Consider the following 25,942-nt stretch of genomic DNA (forward strand, 5'->3'; position numbering starts at 1 on the left):
TGGGCTACAGAGCGAGACTCCGTCTCAAAAAAATAAATAAATAAATTATTTTACTTTCCCACATACTGGATTTAACTACTGGTTAGAGGAGAACGGGCTGGGAAAATTGTCCTGAAACCATCTCCCTCTCCTGTTTCTTGTTGGTCTTACTGAAAAGCAGCATCAGTTTTACAATGAACACATGTTACTTTTATAATCCCCAAAAAGAGGGTATTTAAAAAGTGTAAGTCAATATCAGGCCCAAAGGAGCAAAATCAGCCTTACGGGCAGGTCTTACCTTTTCTCCCTTTCTAGCTCACAATCCTCTTCTTCCACAATCCACCAGCATGCTAGGGAATGTGGTGTTTGAGAAGCCCCTCCCAGGTCAGTGAGAAGAATCAAAAGGCAGAGCAGCTGGGTCTCTGAGTCTTGTTCGATGAAATTCCTGGAGCAGTCAGGAGGGCTGGAGAGAGGAAAAGGGCACGGACACCGTCTATGCTTCCACCCTTCCTCCAGGAGGACACACTGCAGAAAAGCCTGTGGAAACGTGGTCTCATGGGAGGTTGGTACTGAGAAGCATATCAGCCGGTTGAGAACTGTCCACCAGCACTGCAGGGCCAGGCAGAGGAGTCTGGGTATTGTTTTCTTATTAGCCCCGGGCACTCCGTTTCCAGTGCTTCTCTCTTGCAGGCCTCAGTGACATTTTTTTCTTTTTCTGAGACAGGGTCTCACTCTTTCACCCAGGCTGGAGTACAGTGGCATGACCATGGCTCACTGCAGCCCCTACCTTCCAGGCTCGAGCTATCCTCCTGCCTCAGCTTCCCAAGTAGTGTGCCACTATGTCTGGCTAATTTTTAAAAAAAAATTTTTGTAGAGATGGGGGTTTTACTATGTTGCCCAGGCTGGTCTTGAACTCTTGGGCTCAAGTGATCCTCCCACCTTAGTTTCCAAAGTGCTGGGATTATAGGCGTGAGCCACCATGCCTGGCCTCCGTGATTTTTAACTGTAGACTCATTGTTATTTCTCCCTCCCTTTCTCTCTCTCTCTCTCTCTGTCACACACACACACCCCAATGTTTTCAAAGTGTTGGCTACACGTAATTCTATTTAGTGACCAAAAACTTAATTAACTACAGAATAAAACCATAATTTTCATTAGGTATTGTTGAAGCATAGAAGTAACAAAAATTAAAATAAAATAGGTGAAAGTTAAAAAATAAAATGACTACTAGAGAATTTGGGAAGAGAAGTACCTTTTTTAATAGATACATAAATTATAGTTATTTAATTTAGAAAACAATAACTTTAGTGTTTCTAGAAAGTAGATGGCATTACTAAAAAATAGTTACATACACTTGATAAAGAACAGATATTCCTTCTGCATTTAGAACTTTATGAGTTATTGTTACAATTAGTAAGGCTAAATTCTAACACAAAGGACTATAATAAAACATTCTTTTAATGTTAAAATAATTCCCCCAAAACCTATATTAAGCTTTACAAATTTCAGGGAAGTCATTCCATCTGAAACTCTGTCCAAGATACACATGGCTGTGAGTAATGTGTTTCTGTGAAAGTCTTTTGGATGAAAATAATGAACTTTGGGTTTTAGAATATGTGATTTACTGCCTTTGGGTTCCTCTCCTGCCTGTTTCTCTTGCTAAACATTCAGACTGAGACTTTACTGTGACTAATCTTACTCCATTCTTGGACGTTCTGCCTCTGTAGTGGGGAAGGAGACCCTCCTGGATTATGGTGAATATTTAGCTTTGAATCAAATGAATGTTTAAATCTCTAAGACTTGCAATAATGTTGAATTTGGCTGGATACCCTGTGGTTATAATATTTTAAGCCTTTAAAAATATACAGATTCTCAAATAGCGACAAGCTTTTTTCCTAATTTTTTTTTCCTGCCTAGCAACTTTGTTATTATCCTCACTGTCTACTTCAAACAAACTGTATGCAGTTTACAATTCTTGTAGCATATGGTTGCTGCCTACAAGCACTTTGTGTGCCTTGGCAAACAGCCACATGCAACATTGAAGAATGGTTTCCTGGATGAGTACTAGAGAATTTTGTTTCTATCCATTTTTCTACTTGAGTTCAACTTTTAAGATAGAGTTGGATTAGACATTGTTTCTTTCTTCCCTTCTCCCTCCTTCCTTTCTTCCTTCCCTTTCCTCTCTCTCTTTCTTCTTTCCTGTTTCATTGTTGCAGCTATCCTTTACCCTAGGTAATTTATGTTGTCAGTACCATTAGAGGTTCTTATAAGGCAATGTTAATATAATACTCATGTTGACAATCCCAAGTGTTTCTAGCTTTTGCCTTCTCCTGAATCCTCACCTATATTTCAAATCATTTTGATTAAAATCCATTGGTTTTTTGTTTTGTACCTCTGGTCTAAAGAGAAATCCTCATGGCAGAAAACGTGTTGGTTTGTAAGCCTCATCACTGATATTGAGACCCAGTGTAGATTTCTGTTTTGGAAAAACAATAGGTTTATTTAGCATTAATTGAGATGAGGGCTGGGTGTAATTTTCTACTGCAAAGGAGAAATTGGGAAGGAAGGATCAGAAGAAGCTTTTAGAATATAGGCTGGGTCTGACAGCAAGAGATGAATATTCTGTCTTGAGACATTGGTAGTGCAAGAGGCAGGGGATCAAAGCACAGCCCCTTCTTAGTGTGAGGTCCCTTCACCCCTCAATCCCTAGCTCCCTTTCCCACTTCCAACCCTTTCCTTACAGGAAGCCTGGATTGGGACGCCCTGGCACGTGAGGGGGCAGCAAAGCAATGGACTGAAAAGTATAGGAGAAGCAGCCGCCAAGAGGTGAGCTTGTGTTTCTCTTTTCTGTTTTGGGCCCCTAGTGGCCATCTTTGTGTCCATACTGTCTGCACAGATTGCAATCTAACTGCTTTTCTGTCATTTGATCAACTGGTTGAATTCATTTATCTACCATTGGGTTACTTATTTTTGCCCAACATAATGATAGCCTAAATACTTATGGTCCAAACTCACTTCAGATTTATAAAGCATTAGTCTACCATAGTCCCAAGTGCAAGTAAGAGATCATTTTTTGATTAGCATCTAAATATTCTGCACTGAGAAAAATGCTCTAAGGGGTGAGAGAAATGTATGTGTAATAATGCATTTATATATACATATATAAAATATATACCTGTATATATGTATATAAACACACATATTCACACATCTATATATATGTGTACATATACATGTACATACATATGTATATATTATGTATATGTATAGTTTAAATGTAACCTGGACATCCATAAATTACTATGGAACTTATTAAACTATATATCCAAATAAGCAGAACATCACATTTTCAATATTTATATATTGCAGTAGAAGTCTTTAAACATCAAATCTTACTGGTGATTAACAAATTTAATTAAGTATTATCTTAACAGAAAAGTAATATAAATTTGCTGTCTGATGTTTTGTTGCCCTTTGGGAAAATTATACTGTCAACCAGTGTTAAATAGAAAACCTTCAAATCAGTTACAAACTGGCAACAAATAGCAAAGCCTGAATGAATGTGTTCTGCATAACATTAAAAAATGACTTGATCCTACTTCTCTTTCATTTGACATCTCTAGCCCTTAATGCCTTTTTCGGAAGACAATCTGTTATGCTGAAGGTGCTGAGTCAGGACGAAGCCTCTGAAGGCATGGCGAGGCTTAGTCGACACCTTCCAGATTGGTGTCAGCCAGGTTGGGCGGCTGAGGCCCAGCTGAGGCCCCTACTGGCAGCTCCTCTGCTGCTGCTGGTGGGGGCTGCCTACTGGGCTCGCATGCAGGCACCATGGCTGCAACGTGCTCTTCAGCTGTGCATGCTGGAGTGGGCACATCTGCCTCCATCTCCTGTAGGGAGGCCTCGGTGGGAGCCTGTGGGGCCTGACTGGAAGCTTCCGCCTCTGGCTTCCAGGACTGCTGATCAGCCTGTGCTCCAACAGGGAGACCCTCGCATTGGGTTTGTGCTTCCAACCCGGCAGGCGAATTACTAGCCTTGGAAGGAGGTTCAGCCTCACTGCCTCCTTTGGCTTCAGCCTGAGGAGTTAGGGGAGGCAGGGGACTCTCTGAATCCCGTGAAGGGATCAGAGGGGGTTGCTCTGGCTCTTTGAGAGCGGCATCACTGCTCTCCTGAGAACTGCTGATTTTGGGTTGGGTTTCTTTGGACGGATGCGGGGTTGACTGTGAATGATGAATTATCATGAAGGCTGTGGCCAGATTTTTCACAGCGGTTTGGACACTATTAACCTCCTCTGCGTCAATCTCTTGATCCACAGAGACGTTTGACTCTGTCTCTTCATCAGAGGTATGCTGACTTTGGTCATCCTTTTCAGATACTTTTGTGTCTCTGATTTTTTTGTAGAGTTCGTTTCTCTCTTCTTGTAAAGCACGGCAGAGGTTCTCTAGCCTCCCAATTTTCATCACGAAGCACTCATATTCTTTAGCTCTCAGTGCTTTCTGTGATGTGAAAACACACGCACACACACGCACAGACGAAATGACATGATAAGCAAAATGTCCAGGATGCTCTCTGGAAACAAGCAAAACTATTTGTCTCAGAATTTGTCTACTAGGCTCTGGGACCTGGCCACAGAGTAGGGGCTGAACAGATGCTTGGTCATGGACGTCACTTCCTTTTTTTTTTTTGGCATTGTGTACTAGACTGGTAGATTTTTAATCACCATAGCCTGTTCACTGGGAAAGAAAGAGTCAGGCTTCCTTCTGCTTTGGTCCATAGCCTCTCAAATCTTAGAGTAGATGAATTTTCTGCTTCTGAGACTTAGAAGGTAGAAACAAGACTTGTGGCAAGATAAATGAGATGGATTGGGACTTGGGTCTCAGCAATGCCTTCCTTATCTATTCTATGAATAAACTGCTATGTGCTAACCCCAGCAGCCATTTGATTTATGTTGATGAGTAATAAGTATATCTCTTTGGAATTGGTTACAATTTGGGAAGAATTGTTAGAACAGTAATTATAACCATAAAAATTCACCACATACTAATTCATGATGCTGGCTGCTCAAATGGTTCAATTTTTTCTTTGAGAAATGTCTGTGTATTTGCGCATGAAAATGTTCCTAATTATCTCACTCCTTTACCCCACCTCTTAGCTTCTCTTTGCCTTTGAGACCCTTTTTTCCCACTTGTTATACATGGAGAGACCTTCACCTGTAAACCCTACTTCTCAGGTCAGGGGCCATGTATCTCTGCCTTTGGACTCTCAAAATCTACTTGGAGCCTGGCATGAGATCAGTACTTAAATTTCTATTGGAGGAATTAAAAAGAGATATCTCCATATCTGTTTATATTAGAAAATAGCACATGCACTGGACGCTTGGGCTGGTGTCTTCTTGCAGTATATTCAAATCAACTGATTAATTTATTCAGCACCTGTTATGTGTCAGACACTGGGAAAATTCAAAGTAAAGTGAGACACTCATCCTGCCTTTAAGGAATTCACAGCCCTCAAAGGGGACAGCTGCCCTGGGTACAGCTATTGAATCAACAGGTAAGGATGTGACTTAGGGTCACAAAGCTCTTTGTGAGTCTGGACCTGATTCTAAATGAACTTTGCTCTTTTTATATTTATTATAATTTAAAATGTCACATCCCTCCACCGAAAATTCAGCTCCTTTTCAAACATAACCATTTGTACTATTATCAGGTTATAATTGTATCATAAGTATGAATATATTGACTAGACAGATGGGATTAAAGCTAAGGGAGAAACTTCCTCACCTCTTCAATCATGTCCAACAGAGCTTTGTTACAGTTCTCAAATCGGGCTTTCCATGTGGCTGTGTCCTTTTCCAGCTTCTTCATTTTCTTAGTTGTCTACAGAAATTAGAGTGTGTGAGTGTTAATCTTGAAGAGTTAATATATCAAGGAAGCTATTAGCTCCATATGTGAGACCAGGAGAAGTCCTTTTGTTACCAGCTGCTGAAGCAAACAAATGTTCAATGTCAAGAATGAAGACTGCAGCAGAGCCATGATTTATTTCTGAGCCAGCTAGGGCAGTGGTGAGCAAACTTATTTGCACCTGAGCTAATTCAGGAAACGGGAAATGACTTAGGGGCACATGGTTTTGTCACTGCTTTTTCTTTCATTTAAAAGAAGAATATCTTTATGGAGTCCCATGAACAAGCCTGTAATTTAGGATGTTTACGGTATTGAACAGAAGACTATCACAGTGGGAAAGCTGGCATGGCCTTTTTAGCCATTAAAATGTTGATAATATCTGGGCACATCTGAGAAGTAGCTGCACAAAAGCAGCCTCTGTATTTTCTGGGTCTTTACATTTATAGAGTGAGGTAGAGTTCACAAAAATCCTTGAAACAGTCCCACAAGGAAGGTTCTATTTTCAGCCCCGATTTTATAACTGTGGAAACCAAAGTTCAGAGAGGTAGAGTCATATTTAGGTGAGTTAACAGAAGAGTGGGGCTGCCATTCTTTTATTTCATTTAATGAAGCATATGGAATGTCTGGTGGTCACCAGGCCCTGGGCTGGGTGCGAGGAAGTGAGAAGTGAATACAATGCAGCCCGTCTTTTTTGAACCTGAGGCTACTCACGTTCTTGTTTGTAGGATCTCTTCTTTGCTTGGATGAAGTGGAGAACAAGGCATGTATTCAGATGCAGCTTTCCTGGATGAAACATAGCTGGGCACTCGTGGCATGGTGCCAAGCTGCCTGAGACTGGGTACCCATGGAGGCCAGAGGCTGGGCCCAAGACTGTCAGCCCCTGGCTCTGTAGAGAAGCTAGGTTTTTAATTTTGATCATATTTTAATTTAGTAGTTTGTAAACTTCTTTTTTTGTTGTTTTCTTGTTTTTTTGTTTTGTTTTGTTGTTGTTTGTTTTTCACTCTGTCGCCAGGCTGGAGTGCAGTGGCGCGATCTCGGCTCACTGCAAACTCTGCCTCCCGAGTTCAAGCGATTCTCGCCTCCACCTCCTGAGTAGCTGGGATTACAGGTGCCTGCCACCACACCTGGCTAATTTTTTGTATTTTCAGTAGAAACAGGGTTTCACCATGTTGGCCAGGCGGTCTCGAACTCCTGACCTCAAGTGATCCACCAGCCTTGGCCTCCCAAAATGCCGGGATTGCAGGCGTGAGCCACTGCGCCCAGCCAGTTATTTGTAAACTTTAAGGTCATCGATCTTTTTAAGAATGTGGTGAAAGCTGTGGGACCACACTTCACAAAAATGTGCATATGTGCATCTTTCTTTGCTAATTTCTAGGGAGTTCTCAGGTCAACTACTAACCCCAGATTAAGAACTCCTGATTTAATATTTATTCCACTCTTAAAAGTACATAATTTTGAAGTAAAAACATCTTTTCCTGTTCTAATTTATACCAGTCTTAAAATGCTAGAATTAAAAAAAAAATTAAGAAAATAGATAGTTCTATTCTGCAATGGGAGAACTGTAACATTTAACAAGTGTCAATCTTCTTCAGGTTGCTCATTTAATTGTAAAATATATCATAGTATTTTAAAAATATATTTTAAGAGGATGTTTTCTACACTTCAAAACCATTAATGCCAATCCCTGTTCAGAAACACAGTTCTGATGCTGATTTTGTATTGGGAAGACACTGAACAAGCTTTAAACATTACATTAAATAATAATACTGGCACCTCATATTTGAAAAATAATTGTAAAAAGTTTAAATCCCTTCCAAAATACATTAATTTAAGTTCACAATCTTGTGAGTTAGGCAGGGGAAAGTGGTATCTGCATAGATTAAAAAAAAAAAAAAATTAGAGGCCAGGAGTGGTGGCTCATGCCTGTAATCCCAGCACTTTGAGAGGCCGCGGTGGGAGGATCACATGAGGTGAAGTGTTCGAGACCAGCCTGACCAACATGGTGAAACCCCGTCTTTACTAAAACTATAAAATTAACCAGACATGGTGGTGCATGCCTGTAATCCCAGCTACTTGGGAGGCTGAGGCAGGAGAATCGCTTGAACCCGGGAGGCAGAGGTTGCAGTGAGCCGAGATCGCGCCATTGCACTCTAGCCTGGGCAACAAAAGCAAAATTCCATCTCAAAAAAAAGTAAATTAGATTCAGGAAGTTAAGTGAATTGTCTAACACCACTGGAGAACTGAATTCAGGCTTTCATCTTCTCATTCAAGGCTCTGTCAGTTATATCATATTATATAAGTTACGTTTTCTTCTAAGAAGGTTCTTGTAAGATGGCATTTCCTATTCTAACATTCTTTTGTATATTTGTATAAAGGTTTTTTTGTTTTGTTTTGTTTCGAGACAGAGTCTTGCTCTGTTGCCTAGGCTGGAGTGCAGTGGTATGATCTTGCTCACTGCAACCTCCGCCTCTTGGGTTCAAGCGATTCTCCTGCCTCACCCTCCTGAGTAGCTGGGATTACAGGCACGTGCCCCCATGCCCGGCTAATTTTTGTGTTTTTAGTAGAGACGGGGTTCACCATCTTGGCCAGGCTGGTCTCAAACTCCTGACCTTGTGATCCGCCCGCCTTGGGCTCCCAAAGTGCTGGAATTATAGGCATGAGCCACTGCGCCAGGCCAAATTTTTTTTTTTTTTTTTTTTTTAATTCTTAGAAGGTTATATTTTGACTTTAGTATATACAACAAAATGTTAAATTGCTAGCTCTGTTTTTTTTTTTTTTTAAGTTATCCATGGGTTAGAAAAAGAACTATTCTTTCTCAGAGTGAAAATGTAACCTAGAATTTTTGTACTCCTGCTAAGATTAATACACTAGATACTTACCAATTAAAAAATACAACCCAAACCTCATTCCTACTTATAAACATTTCATTACTTTGTGAAATGCACCAAAATATCCTAGTGAGAGAAAAAGGAAACCAAAGGAAATTTGCCTGTCAAAATAGAAAATGTCAATATTTTGTTGGTGATAAGCAATACTCACTTTGTCCATTTCCTGTTTGAAAGTGGCAAACACCTCATTGCTTTTTGTTAGCGTGCTCTGGAATTCTTCAAACCTTCCTGAGTAGAGAGTGAGCTGTAAACAGAGGAAAGAGTGGATCTTTCAGAATACTTCCAGAAGAAAACAACAGGTCATTGTTCATTATTTAAAGGAATTCTCAATATAGGATTAGTAATACGTTTAGTTATTTTATTTACTACAAGATTAGCCTAGGTCAGTGAGCATGATTGAAATGCTTCTTTAAAATAAAAATGAAAACAGCCCAGGCGCAGTGGCTCACGCCTGTGATGCCAACACTTTGGGAGGCCAAGGCAGATGGATCACCTGAGGTCAAGGGTTTGAGACCAGTCTGGCCAACACGGTGAAACCCCATCTCTACTAAAAATACAAACATTAGCCGGGTATGGTGGTGGGCACCTGTAATCCCAGCTACTTGGGATGCTGAGGCAGGAGAAACGCTTGAACCTGGGAGGTGGAGGTTGCAGTGAGCTGAGATCGTGCCGTTGCACTCCAGCCTGGGCAACAAGAGCGAAACTCCATCTCAAAAAAAAAAAAAAAAAAAAAAAGAAAAACGAAAAAAGAAAATATGGTATCATTATATTAAAACTTTTATTAACATATGTTGAGTACTATGTGCATGGACTGTATGTACAAAAGTATTTAACACGTGCGTCTGCATGAGGGACCTGCACTTCTAATGGGAAGACCATCTCAAAGACAACTTGACTATGGGACAATGGCTGCAAAGTCAAGTCAGTTAAGGACAGTGCGTGATCGAAGAAGGTGAGTGTGGCAGGTGATCATGTGAGTCACATGTTTATGGAGAAGGTGAACCTGGAACTTGGTCCTGAAGGAAGGGAAAAATTAGACAAATGAAAAGATATGATAAAGGAAATGTGGGCTGGACACGGATAAGGGCCATTACCATGATGCAGGTTGTATACCACTCTAGGCAGGTGCCATTTCTGTTTCAGACATCAGAGTTTTGTATGTTTCTGAATATGGCATTCCAGCCAATAGCAGTTAAATGTCCCTTTTTATCAAAATCAGTTTATTGCATCAGTTTTCCACAGATAGAAGTGATGAGTCTTGAAAAATAGATGCCTTTTTCTAATTTGCAGAGAAGCATTGTATGGGTTAGCATTTGCCAAGTGTGTGGCTCACCATAGAGACATGGCGAGCAGCATTTGTATTGCCAAGTCCTTAATTCTAGCGCTTGCATTCAGGGTGGAGATGGGGCAACACAGGGAAGCAAAGTGTGTAAATACTTGATCGTTAATGACAGTGATAAAATAATAAAATCTTGTCTCTGAAAATAATATTAGGGTAGCATGTTTTGAATAAGAGAGGATTTAGTATGGATGATTCAGATTGGTCAAAACTCAATTTTCAAATGAATCTTTGGTACTCTTGAGTGTCCAGAATAGTCCCAAGTCCTCAAATGGGTATAACATTTTCATACAACACATTTTTTTGTATGAAGAAGCAGACTTGCAGCATCCATCAACAAACAAGGGCCCTGGCTGCACTGGACAGACCAGGAAGGCTGGGTTATCAGCTGGAAGGAAGGCATCGACCAGTGTTATCAGTGTGAGTGTCTTTTTTAAAGCACAGAAAGCAGCCTGAATGAAAGCTGGCAGATTGGAGAGTTTCCAGTCTTGGGGGGTGTGTGTGAGAGGGAGTATGTATGAGTCAAACAATCCCTAGAGCCCAGAAAATTGCTTATCTAGAATGAGTTTTCCCCAATAATTTGGAGTAGCAGAGATTTTACTGCAGTAGACAGCAATGATAACATAAATTATTTCTGTAGAATATAGATTATCCAAAGAAAAGCCAAATGACAGCTGATCATCATTTTGAAATCTCTCATTAGTACTGTGAGTATGTGACATAACCAAAATTTGTTTCTCATGATTCCTTGACACACAGATTAAAGAGACAGAGTAAAGGGGCATCAAGGAATCCATGGCCAAGAAGGGGCTCTAGGGTTTTACACACACAGACACAGACTCTCTCTCTCTCTCTCTCACACATGCATGGTGCATAAGACAATATTTACTGTGGTTTTTTTTTTCTTTCTTTCTTTTAAGAGACAGTCTGATTCTGTCACCCAGGCTGGAGTGCAATTGTGTGATCCTAGCTCACTGCAGCCTCAACCTCCTGGGCTTAAGGGACCCTCCTGCATCAGCCTCCAGAGTAGCTACAACTACAGGCATAAGCCACCATGCGTGGCTTTTTTTTTTTTTTTTTTTTAACCTAGGCTGGTCTCAAACTCCTGGCCTCAAGCAATCCTCCTGCCCCAACTTCCCAAAGTGTTTGGATTACAAGTATGAGCCACTGTACCCAGCCAATCATGTACAATGTACTATGACATATTCTGTTCAATTGTGTTTTCATTTTTTTTTTTTTTTTTCAAAATACTGGCTGGAATCCACTGTGGGCCAGAATTAATTTCGGGGACCACATATGGGTCAGACCTCTCAGTTGGAGACACTGTGCCCTAGGGTTAGCTCTTGGGGACTGGCTACCTACCCTGCACATCATCCATTGGCCTAAGGTGGGAACAAGTACCCCCAGCAGATCCTGGTCACCTTCTGTCACAACATCTTTCCATTTGTATTCTCAGTCCGGCCTCTTTTGTTAACTTTTTTCCTTAATTTCTCCCCATTCTTTTTCCAACTTATCAGTAACTCTAGCAGAATTACGTAGACGGCAGACACTGTGGTCTCCTGAGCTGGTCCTCCCCATCCCTCTTGCAGCCCTGTAGTTGGGGCAGGAGTGAGCACATGTCTGGTCCATCTCACAGAGGCAGCCTTGTTGGAATCAGCAAGAACAACCACTCCCAGGACTTCAGCCTCAACATGAGCTAACAGACATTAAAAACTCTCAGGTTCGATTGTCTTCACTTGCCTGGGTAAGGCTGTCTTCATGTCTTACTTTTCCATGTGTACCTGTTAAATTTTTCCATCGTGTCTCAAAGTGAAGGCTTTATAAAAGAAAAAGGCAGAATGTTCTTTGTGGTGTATTAATTGGGCAGATTTTGTTTCCGTTTCTTATGTTTTCTTGTTGCTGGCTCATTAGCATGGAGAAGACAGACACACCCAGAGTTCTGAGAAGTAGTGTCTTGATTCATCACCAGCTCTTCTGTGCTTTTTCTAGTTATGGTTTTAGTTTTTGTTTTCTTTCTATTAAATAAATTAATTGTAGTAAAATACACATAACACAAAAGTTACCATCCTAACCATTTTTAAGTGTATACTTCAGAATTGCTAAGTATGTTTCCAATATGGTGTAACCAATCTCCAGAACCTTTAACATCTTGCAAAATGGAAACTTTATACACATTAAACAACAATTCCCCATTTCTTCCTTCCAGTGACCAGTCTAATATTTTGCTTTTCTTCCTATTTGACCTCTCTGTCTGGTGGCAAAAACTATGGATTTCTCAGATAACTCTAACACTCTCCTACTTACTAAACATTTGTACTTCTTGTTTACTAAATGGATATTTGTTTGGGAGCGTCTTCCCTCTCACTATCGTGCTGACATGATGCATGTTTGGTTTCAGGTGTCATGTTCCCAGTATCACTTTGGTATTTCGGAGAGCCAGGGAAGGACATCCAGAGGTCATGCACAGATTTCCCCTGCCAGAGGCACAAATAGAAACAAACTCTTCTATGATTAGAACAACAACAAAAATTGCCTCAATATTTCACTTTTAAATGGGCCAACTGACACACACAGTCTTTTTACTGAGCACTAAATGTTAATTACAGACATTCATAGAGTATGGGAAACAGCTGTGTCCAGGGATCATCTTGGTGAACCTGTGAGATTTGGTTTGGGAGTAAGTCCCATGACAAGAACAGGTGCAGCAGTGCTCTCCTCTCACCCTGTAGAGGTTCAGACTTTAAAGACTCCGATTACATGCTTTTAACAGTTTACCCACTGATCTTTCCCCTCGGGTAGTATTTTGTGTCCACATCAGATATTGCTGACTTCCCACATCTGCTACTGTCTTCATCCTTATTGATCCAATGAACAGTCTATTTGTAGTGACAATTGTATCCCATTGATCGTCTCTGACATTTATTCTGTTGCCTTGGCTTGTATAATTGAAAGCCAGACATCGCTTCCCTAAGTGAGAAGCCTGCCCTCAGTTGGCCAGCAGAGGTCTTGTGACTGAAAAGTGACTTCTCTAGGAAAACAACACAATCTGTCCTTGATAATTCTCTTGCCCAGACCTTAGAAATGGGGCCTTCGCCTTGGCCTCCTGCTACTCCCACCCCTTTAAAGACAGCGTAAAACCAAAGGAAGTGTTGGAGTGTTACGCAGAAGAATCTGTGATAGAGTTTGTTTTCAAAGTTTAAAAGTTTTAAAAATATAATGTTGATACTTTTTAATGAGGAGTTTGTTTAAACATGATTACATGTAGGGATTCAGGACCTCTATTTTCTTCTTGAGGCTTAAGTAATTACTGGAATTTCAAAGGTAACTTGGAGACAAAAAAGAAAGACAAAGGAGGGTTCTTGCAATTAGTGAGGCTGCCTGCCTGCACTGTGGAACACTGCGGGCAATGGAGAAGAAGGCGGTGTCAACTTAGCTTAGGGCCACACTTCTTCAGCTCTGGAAGTTCTCTATGGTCATGAACTACAGCAGAATAGCATCTTGAGATCATCTTTTCCAGTGTTTCTTCAACTTTTTTGCAACTTAAGACTCCTGTTGGGCTGGGCGCGGTGGCTCACGCCTGTAATCCCAGCACTTTGGGAGGCCGAGGCGGGTGGATCACGAGGTCAGGAGATCAAGATCATCCTGGCTAACACGGTGAAACCCCATCTCTACTAAAAACACAAAAAATTAGCAGGACGTGGAGGCGGGCACCTGTAGTCCCAGCTACTCAGGAGGCTGCGGTAGGAGAATGGCGTGAACCCAGGAGGCGGAGCTTGCAGTGAGCTGACATCACACCACTGCACTCCAGCCTGGGCCACAGAGAGAGACTCCGTCTCAAAAAACAGTCTCCTGTTGTCTCATATTTCCTTATATGAATCCTTACCTATGAAATAATACTACTAGTTCATACACTAATTAATAGTCAAGCAGAGATTTTTCTCTCTCTTATTGATGATTATATCGCCAAACCTAGAACCATGCCTAGCACTTAGTAGAGGCTCAGTAAATATTGGTTGAATTAATTATGCTTATTTTGGGCCAGACACTGAGCAAAATGCTTTGCATGCATGACTTGAAAACCAACTACATATATTATATATGCACTAACTGATGTTCCTTTTAAAAAACTTAAACATAGGCATAATTTCCATCCACAGTTGCTGAGCAAGAGGTGAAGTAATATCGGAAACAACTACATTTTAGATAGGAGCTGCTACCTTATGTGCTGGCTGATGTTCGAGAAACGCTGAAAAGTCATAGGCCTCTCAGGGGTTGCAGGACTCCAGACTGGGGTCATTGATTCATTATAGCACTTTCATTTTGCAGACAAGGAAATTCAGTTCCTTAGAGGTTTAGGTGAGTTGCACAGGGTCACACAGCTTCTCAAAGAGCTAGCACTCGGACCTGGTGCCTGGACTCGGGGATGAACGAGGAACAACAGCAAATCTAGAACCCCTGGTTGATGGTTTTTTAAGTTTGAGGGGGTATAGGTGGGAAATTAGATCAAAACCTTTGTATTTGTATTGTACAGGTCATTAAAGGCCTTGATTCTGATGCCAGCTGAGTGAATCACTCTGTCGCCTGCAGTTTAACAATATAATCTACTCTGCTCAAGTTGATTGTCTTCATTTTGCATGGAGGAGTAGAGATTGCATGTAGCAGATGATGTAAACAGTGCACAGCTTCAAGTATTATTTATTGTTCCCCTCAAGGCTCTGTGTGGTGAATGAGGCACAGATAGAATTAGAGGCCTTGGCTTGATTCCTTGAGGTCACACCCCCTTTCCTTCTGCTAGACAGTCAGCAGTCAGCCACCCACCCTACACCATGATGCGATGAGTTCCGTGACTGCCTTAAGGATGATCTTGAGTTTGTAACTCCGGGCCCTTTGATTCAGACACATTATGGTTCTAACCTCTATGCACCTAGTGTATTAAAACAATTCTTCTTTATTATCAGAGAATAGTTCATACTGGAGAAAATAATTTATTATTGCTTTGCTATATACACATTGCAGATATATGCTTTAAGAAGGCCAGATATGAAAATGTTCCCTGTATTTTGTCTATGTAGTGGTATAATCTGTGATTTAAAATTTATTATTTGCTTTTTTCTACAATGAACACGATTTGTGTGTGTGTGTGTGTGTGTGTGTGTGTGTGTGTGTTTACAATGAACAAGTACTCAGCTGTCAGCACATAAACATTTACAAATCTTAAATTAGTGATGCCCAGCTTGGAAGGCTTCGGATTTCCTTGCCTTCAGTGAATTTCTCCCTGTGACCTCACAGTTCCTTTAGCACTTGGGTGTTTCCCGGGGCAGCGGAAGTCCTTCTGTGGCCCGTGGCAGGACGGTACTCCTGGAACCCACAGGGACCATTATTTAGGATGGGCAGAGCCCCAAGATAGGGGGAAGATGGGTAGCTGGCTTTCTTCCAGAGTCACCTGGGGCATAAATGTCCAGAATGGTCCCCCTTTCTTTTTAGAATCTGAAATAGGACCCCCCAGAGTCTAACAGAAGCACATAAAAGTTGCCACGCAGCCAAATCAAAATGGTTCCTGACTTGCCTGCCACTTCTATCCATTCACCACTGACAAGGCCAACCTGTGATGGCACAGAAACTTGAGTGGTGACTATTTTTCTCATTTCTTTTCTTTTTCTTTTTCTTTTTTTTTTTTTTTTTAATTGAGATGGAGTCTTGCTCTGTCACCCAGGCTGGAGTGCAGTGGCGTGATCTCGGCTCACTGCAGCCTCTGGCTCCTGAGTTCCAGTGATACTCCTGCCTCAGCCTACTGGGTAGCTGGGATTACAGGCACATGCTACCACACCCGACTAAGGTTTGTATCTTTTTAATAGAGACAGGGTTTCACCATGTTGGCCAGGCTGGTCTTGAACTCCTGACCTCAGGTGATCTGCCCACCTCGGCCTCCCAAAGTGCTGGGATTACATGCGAGCCACCGCGCCTGGGCCTAATTTTCTTTTTATGATAAATAATATCAAAACATGAGGACATTTTAAGAATCGCCAGTCATAGATGGTGCATCTAAGCAGTTTACATTTTCTTCTTACCTTAACAGGGCAATGAGAGGGAAAACACAGCAGAAATAAGAAGCGCTAGATGGGAACCTGGACACTGGCTGACACTGTTGACCATTGTACTGTCATCCATTGTCTGTCAACAAACCTTTGACTGGATGTTGCTGGTGCAGAACATTTCTTCTTCATAGATATAATATTGTGCTTTTATTTTTACTTAAAAATACGAATAAATGTGAAGTTGTTCTTCATTTCCAACTCCCCCCCATCCCCTGCCACATAGGAGGACCTCTGCTGCCCACCTTTGGCCCCAGCCTTTTTATCTGGGGACCGCGAGGACAGCACCCCCATGCCTCGTCCCCTTGGCCTCACCTGAGCCTGTAGGACTGTCTCCTGCTCCTTCAGCACTTTCGCCTGAAGCTTCCACTCTGCCGCCTGGTTCAGCAACTATGAGAAGAGAAAGTGTGTGGAAAGATGGTCAGATTGACCTTTTAGATTACTATTTGGCTGTAATTTGTCTATAAAACTTAATAACCTGCTCATTAACCTCCTTAAGTAATTTTTTGGGACTCTGAAAAGAATCTAAGAAAGCTAAAAAAAAACCAGGCCCAGCACGGTGGCTCATGCCTGTTATCCCAGCACTTTGGGAGGCTGAGCTGGGAGGATTGCTGGAGGCCAGGAGTTTGAGACCAGCCTGGGCTACATAGGGAGACCCTGTCACTAAAAAAAAAAAAAATTAGTCAGGGGTGATGATGCATGCCTGCAGTCCCAGCAACTCAAGAGGCTGAGGCAGGAGGATCACTTGAGCCCAGGAATCTCAGGTTGCAATGAGTTATGATGAGGCTGCTGCACTCTAGCCTGGGCAACAGAGTGAGACTCCACTTCTAAAAAAATAAAGGAAGAAAAAGAAAAAGAAAGCCAAGAAAATAATTGGCCTAAAAAAGTTGGATTCTCAACTATAAACTAGTGGTTTTAATGAAAAAAAAAAAGCCTCCAGCTTAAGTATGAATCACAAAAAATTCAACTTCCCACCACATTCTGGAACCCTCTCTAGCAATCCTGGCCAACAATCATTCAGCCTCTGCTTGAACCTCTCCAGAACTTCCTCACTTGGTGCACTTTTGTCAGCAACTGTTTCTTTTCTTTCTTTTTCTTTTTCTCTTTTTTTTGAGACCGAGTTTCTCTTTTGTCGCCCAGGCTGGAATGCAGTGGTGTGATCTCAGCTCCCTGCACCCTCCACCTCCTGGGTTCAAGTGATTCTCCCACCTCAGCCTTCTCAGTAGCTGGAATTACAGACACCTGCCACCACGCCCAGCTAATTTTTATAGTTTTAGTAGAGAAGGGGTTGTGCCATGTTGGCCAGGCTGGTCTCCAACTCCTGACCTCGTGATCTGCCTGCCTTGGCCTCCCAAAGTGCTGGGATCACAGGTATGAGCCACCGTGCCTGGCCAACAACTGTTTCTTGATAGTAAACCCGGAATCATTCTCCTAGACCACTGTTCTCCACCATAGCACATGTGATACAGTAAGAAATATGTATGTCCTTGGTCTTTGTCCCTGATTCCTGACACAGAGCTTCTAACATGCATCAGAATCTCCTATGGAACATATTAAAATGCAGATGCCTCTCAGATAATATGATTTAGGAAGTACAGGGTGTGACTGAAATCTGTGCTTAAAGAAAATACCCAAAATGGTCTGGATATCAGTGGTCTGTGGATTACATTTTGAGAAATACGGGTTAGAAGTTTGACTTACTGGTCTGAATCCTGGCCCCTGAGAGCTGATGGGTTAAACTGAAAAGGTGATTTGGGCATACAATGACACACTCATATATAAGCTTGTAATTTTTAACTTAAGATGAATGTCTATTTCTCAATTTTGAGGAGGGGCTGTGGTCTTTGTTTTGGGTATGGATCTTCTGATTAGAGTTCAGAGGGTTTTTTATTTTGTTTTTATTATTATTTAAAAAATCACATACATAGTGTGCCATATAAGATTTCTAGGTTGTTAGGCTTGTGTGTGTGTTTAGCAATAGTGCTACAACCTAAAAATACTTGTGAAGCAGCTTGACTGGATAATTCTCTAGAGTTTTCCACTTCCCCCCAGTCTTTTATAGCTACTCATATCTAGTTTGACAGTTTTTTGCCACTTGTTTGCATTTAGTCTTTCAAAGCACTAAGCATAATTTGCACAAACAGTTTTTTGTTTTCATACTTATATTTCATCAGTTTATGTAACATCCTGTTGATTTACACAAAAGCAAGTGCAATTGGAAAGAAAAGGTTTGTGCAAAGAGCTGATTCTTGGTAAGCTCCACTTTACTAAACTGGGGCAAATATTTGTAGCCCTTCCAGAGAGTGGCTTGGTAGACCTGCGAGTCAGCATGCTGTGGGCATCAGTTAGTGTGTTTCACAAAGACAATAGTGAACATCAGAGATCAATTTGGCTAGTCTGTCTGGAGGCCATCAATTAAGAAGTTTCTCTTATATTTGAAGATAGGCTGATTTAAATTTCCTACTTTTAGTTTATCCCTATTGTAAAAAAATGTCCACGAGGTCTATGCATTGCTTATGTAATCGGAACCAAAAAAACCAACAATACAATCATTATTTTTAAAAACTGGAAAGCATCTTTTTCCTCATCTAAGTTTGTCTTTTTCCTACGGCCCAACCTCTCCATTTGTAAAATGGGTTGTATTTGTTCCTCTATGCTTCCCAGTATGCAGTGAAGATTGATTCTTAATAGAAGTGCAACTGACTGGTCCTATGAGAGGACTAGGGCAGCTGTGGAATAGAAGCCCTACAGTGTCCCCTCTGGCCATCTAAGGGGAGTGTTGGCACTGTGCCTGCTTATTGTGAGCTGGCTATGCAGCCTTGTTGTGACTGGTGACCCCTGACCTCGAGGGAGGCTGGTGGCTGCCTATTCTGCCTGGATGACCTGATACCTCATCACTTCCAACCCAGGTAGGCGGCTAGCTTCGAAGAACTGAGGGGAGCTCCCTCTCTTTGACTCAAATCTGTTTTGCTGAACCAGGGCGGGGTGCTAGTTTCTTGCTAAGGCTGGATCGTCTCAAACCTGCTCTCCAATGTCTCTCATGAGCATCTTTGTCTAGTTCTTTCTCGGTCGTGTCTCATGTGTTATATAACAAAGTACTGATATCCTGTGGGAAGCATATTTTACCCAAGAGGGTAATTACACCAATGGTGGAATTTCTATTCTCTTGGATTGTGAATAATAATTGAATGTTTTATTTCTTGCTTTCAGAGCTAGGTTGTAGATGGATTTCATAAATTAATCTTTTTCTTAAGAGAACATGGACTTCTGATTTGAAATTATCCAATGTCCACCAGATTATATTGCCCAAAATTTGTCTTTTTGTTGCCATGTTTGAAAAGTTATTTTAAAATTACTATTCTAACCAATTGAATTGATTCTGGTCTGATTTTGGGTAAATGAAAAGCTCAAGATCAAAATGTGAAATGGCCAAATTTGAATAATTGGTCCATGGACTATGTTTTACCTCTCTCTCACCCCAGCAACAGATACATGCCTCAACTCATACCTCTGAAACACACATCTGAGTGTGATGCATCGTCACAGAGAGTGTGGGCTTTGGGAACAGACGCACAGAAGATCAAAACACATCTTGCTCAGTCAGCAGCGTGTGACCTTTACAAGTTGCGTATCTTCTTGGAGCCTCAATTCTCTCATCCGTAGAATGGCCTTACAGCTTTTTAGGGGGTGCTTGGAGTTAATGAGATATCAATAAACACTGCCACTCAGTTTCCTCAGGTCAAAACTTAGGAGTCATCCTTGACTCTCTCCTTTTCTCTTTGTCACCAGCTTCAGGTCTGCAGCACTGCCTGTTGATTTCACATTGAAAACAACTTTCATCCATCTCCAACCCTCTTCTCTGCTGCCATATCCCTAAACCAGGTCATTGTCACATTTCATCTGATTGCTATAGTAGTCCCCTAATTGTCTTCTTGCTCTTTTGTCCCTCTGCAGTCTATTTTCCATCCAGGAGCCAAATTAATCTTAGCAGATGCAGAGTAGATCATGCCATCACTTCCTTTGCAGAAGTACCCAGTACTTTCCCATTGTATTTAGAATGAAATCCAAATGACTTTTTACGCCCTACAAAGCTACCCAGTTTGGCCCCTGCTTACCTCTCCAGCTTCATTTTGAACTTTTCTCCCATGCTCTTGCTTCCCTGACCTTTTCCTGTTTCTGGAGCACACCAAACTGGCTCCAGCATTAGGGTGTTTGTTGTTGCTGCAGATGCTGGAGACGATGCTCCAAGTGGCAGCTCCTCATCGGGCAGGGCTTAGCTCAATCAAGCATTCTTCCCTCCAGGAGGCCTTCCTGGTCACTCAATCTAAAGTACGTCCCCTTCTTTGGCCCCTTCTCAGTTTCTCTTTATTTCCTTAGTAGCAGTGATTATTGTCTGTAATGACCCTTCCTTGTTTGCTCGTCTATTGCCTTTCTTTTTCCAGTTAGACTCTGATCTCCATAGTGGGAGATGGCCCTTCTCTGTCTTGTTCACGGCTATGTCCCAGCACCTAACACAGTCCTTAGCAGATAACAGGCACTTGAAAAATATGTGTGGAATGGATGCATGACGATTTTATGTAGAAAGTAGTGTAGATACAGTGCCTCAGACTGGGCTGGCTAATTTAGTGCTCCATAGAAGTTGGGGCTCCTTCTCCATCAGTCTAGTGCTCTTTGACCATTATAAAAACAACTTGCAGCCGGGCGCGGTGGCTCACGCCTGTAATCCCAGCACTTTGGGAAGCCGATGGGGGTGGATCACCTGAGGTCAGGAGTTCGAGACCAGCCTGGCCAACAGGGTGAAACCATGTCTCTACTAAAAATACAGAAAAAGTAGCCGGGCATGGTAGTGGGCGCCTGTAATCCCAGCTACTTGGGAGGCTAAGGCAGGAGAATTGCCGGAACCTGGGAGGCAGAGGTTGCAGTGGAGAGCGCACCACTGCATTCTAGCCTGAACGACAGAGACTCTGTCTCAAATAAATAAATAAATACAAAACAACTTGCTCAGAGTGTCTCTGACACTGAGTTGGAGCAGATATGCAGAATGACTAAAATGATAAGTACATATTCCTTTTCTCGTTTGTGTCGCTCCTCTGCTTCCTTCATCATTTCTTGGGCCTGCTCAAGCTTTGCATCCACCAGCTTCTGCTGCAGTTCTCTGTGTTTAAATATTTTGTCCAGATGCTAAGAAAAATAAAGTATACATAGAAAGTTTGGTTTATTATTGGTGCTTAAAAATGCAAAATAAAATAATTCACATTAATATACATTCTCCAGGTTTTAAGATGTAAAAGAAGAGAGGGATAAATGCATTGGCATCACTTACAGCTTTATACTAAAGCTGTAAATTGGTGAACCACGCCCACCCCCAACTTTGCACCACACACACAAAGGTAGCTACAAAAGGTAGAGGCACCAGAGTTCAGCAGTGTCAACACCAAAAGATCCATACAATATTTTTCTACATTTGGTAACTATTAGATATGATGCTATTTATTATGTTAGACAGCGCAGACAATCATCTATCAGTATACAATATACAGGGGCTGCAGTTGTATTATTTGGTATTTTGGCTCTTTCTGTGACTATAAAACCACTTTTAATCACAACATTAGTGCAATTTATCATGATGAATTCTCCGCATTCTTGCCTCTGGCGTTGTGAGAAAGTCTTGGGGTGCCAGCATGTGGTCTGAGATCTGGGAGTGAGGCCTGAGCCCCCCTGAATTCTACTCTGTTGCTCTGGTGGGGATGACAAGGACAAGGGTCATAGAGAAATTGATTTGCAAATATGCAGAGCTCGCCACACCTTTTGACCTCTGGACTAGTTTGGTGAAGAGAAACTTACAACTCTACCTCAGTATGGATAACTTCCTGGTCACTAGGAGGTCCCATCAGAAACAGGACATGGAATTCTACCCTTGGGCTTTACTTAGAACCAGTCCCAGGAATATACAACTAGTATAGCAGCCCATTCCCATCTGAGATCTCTCTGAAGAGTATGGATATTTTGCTTTCACTCCTTCCTTTCTTCTTTAGTCTGAACCTCCACTCTGGAGCAGGATTGATCCTCGTGACAAGATAAAATGGTAGCATGGCATTTTGGCTTACTGTGAGGAGTTTCTTGATTTACCTAACCACTGCGACCATATGCTGTTGGCTCAGTTTTGTGCTTGATAAAATCTTAGCATGTTGCCAACGGAGCCGCTTTGACTATGTTATGTTACATTTTAAAGCAGAGATTTAAAATTTGGGTGGGATAGGGAACAGAATATGATGTATCAAAATCCTGAGAGGGTATTTGGAATCTTAAAAACATATTAAATATTAAAATATAATTTGGTGATAACAAAAGACATTGATCATCCCCCTAATATAACCTATTCAAAGTAAAAGGCTTTTGGCTCTTGTGACTGTGGGTAAGTGGTTTAATCTCTTAGCTTCTGCTTCCCATCTATAATATATTATTAACTAGTGCATAAGATTGTTGAGACAATTAAATGCCATATTGTATGTAAAGTTCAGCACTTAGCACATTGCCTGATACAAACTAAGCACTGAATAAATGACATAATTATTATCACAATGATGACATTATTAATACTATTATTGGCCTAGTAGGGTACAGACTCTTTTTTTTTTTTTTTTTTGAGATGGAATCTCACACTGTCTCCTGGGCTGAAGTGCAGTGGCGTGATCTCAGCTCACTGCAACCTCCGCCTCCCAGGTTCAAGCGATTCTCCTGCCTCAGCCTCTTGAGTAGCTGGGATTACAGGCACCCACCACCATGCCCAGCTAATTTTTTTGTATTTTCAGTAGAGACAGGGTTTCACTATGTTGGCCAGGCTGGTCAACTCCTGACCTCTTGATCCGCCTGCCTCGGCCTCCCAAAGTGTTGGGATTACTAGGCATGAGCCACCACGCCCGGCCAGAATACAGACTCTTAATTTAGATGACATGGCAATTCTTAAGGAGTGCGTGAGTTATTTCTGGCTATACAGAGAAGATTTTTAAAAGGCTGAGAAATATTATTTTCAAGGAAAACTGTGCCCACAGCCTATCACTTTCTATTTATTGCCTTTACTTTGCAATGATGCCAGTTTTGAAGAAATCCCATATGACTTTCAGTCAGGTATTTTGTAAGACCATCTGTCTTCATTTTGGCTAGTCAAGGAAATCCAATCCTAAATATGAATCTGTTGAGAGGGCTGGCTGTAACTGTCTTATTAACCAAGTTCCCACCTTGACCACCCAGATCCGGATCTATGTCCTGTTCTAAGTTGTTTGATGTGGTTCTCACCTCCTCTCTGAGCTCATACTGATCAATGATGCTTTTCAGCTTTTCTGCAAGCTCTGTGTTCTCCTGACAGAGCTTCATATTTCGCTCACTCTGCTGCTCAATCTGGCCCTGGATGTCCGTGAGGGTACTCTGGAAATGGCTTGTGATTTCCTTCCTTTTCTCTTCTTCCTCACGTGCCCGCTGAAGCGCCTCTTCCTGCGAATAAAAAGCAAAACATTTTGTTTAAATGCAGCCCGGGTTTATAGAACTCAGGATTAGGTCACCCAGAGGAAATGAGTGTGCAGAGTAGGTGGGATGTTTTTTTTTCAGTTCTCTAGGGCTAAAGCTGCTCAGCCCCAAAATAAATGTATGAGTAAAGGTTTCAGCTGTGAGTACATAGTTACTCAGAACAGGTGCTGTGAAGGCCTTGAATTTGTAGTCAGTGATGAATAGACTTGTTTTAAAGATGACGGGTCTCTTGCTGAGTGAATGAACTGCAGCGATTTCTAACAAACACACAGTCACACAATTTTGATCTCTTGGCTGTGGCCTGAAAAAAAGGCCCCTTGAGTTTACTGATTGATGAGACAGATCATGTGTTTCTCTGGTTTGGTAAAGGGAGAACAATAGATCTTATATTTCCCTATAAAAACCATGGCATATTAACCACATAATTGTATTACCAAGTTTTGTAAATATAAGTGATCACAATAAAAATTTTCTCTTTGTGAGAAAAAACTTTCATCAAAGAGCTTTAAAAAAGGAAACTAAGATAGCATAGCTCAATTACAGCCATTCAAGAATATAAAAGGGAATCTTTCCAACTATGCTGGATATTATTTTGTTTTTGAAAGAACAATCATTAAATGTGTCACATAGGGTAATTAAAATGTTCAATGTAAATTTTGAATCTGAAAGCAATATTAAGTTTCAAATCTTCTTTAACTCTAAAGTGAAACATCTAATTTTCCTTCTTCCGCTTTGTTAACATTGAAGAATTGCAAATTAACTTTTATATCATTTCTGTTCTCTTTTCTCCTAAATCAAAACTCTCCATTCATTGCTAGCCACTGACAATGAGCTCCAATTTCCTCCATATCTATATTGAGAAGTGCTTTGTGATTGTTATTCTTTTCGAATAAAAGGGTTTAATCTTGCTACATCCTACCAAAGATAGAGACATTTACGTGGCTGACAAATGATACAGACATTTTAGGATTCTTTTCAGTTCTGATTGTTAATATGAAAGCTTGCTTCGTTGTTGGCAAGTAAAATTATACTGCATTTGATTGCCTACCAAGTTCAAATTATGTAACAGGATTTTTTTAAAGAAATAATAATAATTTTTAACAGAATTGTACAGATCTTTATCATAACAAAATAATGTGATCAAAATAAAAACTGATGCTGAAAATATATGCTCTGAAAATATTTTATCATTAGGTTTCTTCTTTCCTCTACAATAATAACACAATTCCTAACTCTAATGTGACTCCTGATATCAAAATCATAATTTATTCATGTTATAAACTTTTATTAAGCAACAACTTCTCAGGGGTATTGAAGATATCTGTACTTCCTAAACTGAAGAAATAAACTATCTGAGATATTATTTCCCTAAACTTTGTATACTAACACTTACTATATGTGTTTCGCTAAAAATAATTATGGCTACCAGTTAACAGCAATTAAATATATGTATGATTGTGATTGTTTCCACATTGGTCCTGATTAGCTTAAAAGTCAGCAAGTTTGGAATCAGAACTACACACCATGATTTGAATGCCATTTGTATTTATAAATATTCCATGAATGAATAAATGAACCACCCCATGCAAGTCTGAAGTTTTGTTTTGTTTTGTTTTGTTTTTTTATTGGGAACTGGTTATAGAAAGAAGGTACAGATGTTAGGATGGCACTAAATAAATGTCAAACAAAGAATCATAACCCCCAATCCTGGCCCAAAAGATGTCATATTCCATTTATATATATATATGTGTGTGTGTGTGTGTGTGTGTGTGTATTTTTCTTTCTTTTTTTTTTTTTTTTTTTGAGATGAAGTCTCACTCTGTCACCCAGGCTGGAGTACGGTGGCACGATCTTGGCTCACTGCAACCTCCACTACCTGAGTTCAAGTGATTCTCCTGCCTCAGTCTCCTGAGTAGCTGGGATTACAGGTATGCATCACCAAGCCCAGCTAATTTTTTTATTTTTAGTAGAGATGGGGTTTCACCATGTTGGTCAGGCTGGTCTCAAACTCCTGACCTCAGATGATCTGCCCACCTTGGCTTCCCGAAGTGCTGGGATTACGGGCGTTGAGCCACTGCACCCGACCTATGTTGTTTTTCAATGAGACAAAAAGAAATCTAGCAATATCTTAAAACATTTGAGTCCATTGTTAAAGGATTTTCAATCATTTGGACAGCATCTGAGATAAAATTATCTTTTCTTTATCAAATACATTATTCAAAG

The 25,942-nt window shown here is 41.0% G+C and overlaps 1 protein-coding gene across 1 annotated transcript in view; it reads right to left on the bottom strand.

Moving 5' to 3' along the window:
* Positions 1-1,214: 1,214 nt before the first annotated feature.
* The window catches only part of TXLNB (taxilin beta), a 51,989-nt gene continuing 27,261 nt past the window's right edge, over positions 1,215-25,942 (bottom strand). Inside the window, exons 5-10 of the mRNA XM_015137346.3 lie at positions 23,492-23,686; positions 21,257-21,376; positions 16,511-16,585; positions 8,916-9,008; positions 5,757-5,852; positions 1,215-4,472 (exon numbers count right to left, since the gene is read on the bottom strand). Coding sequence (XP_014992832.3) covers positions 3,684-4,472; positions 5,757-5,852; positions 8,916-9,008; positions 16,511-16,585; positions 21,257-21,376; positions 23,492-23,686 — 1,368 coding nt within the window. The 3' untranslated portion in view covers positions 1,215-3,683. The remainder of the gene's footprint in view (positions 4,473-5,756; positions 5,853-8,915; positions 9,009-16,510; positions 16,586-21,256; positions 21,377-23,491; positions 23,687-25,942) is intronic.

This window comes from Macaca mulatta, chromosome 4 (genome assembly GCF_049350105.2).
Source record: "Macaca mulatta isolate MMU2019108-1 chromosome 4, T2T-MMU8v2.0, whole genome shotgun sequence".
Classification (NCBI taxonomy): domain Eukaryota; kingdom Metazoa; phylum Chordata; class Mammalia; order Primates; family Cercopithecidae; genus Macaca; species Macaca mulatta.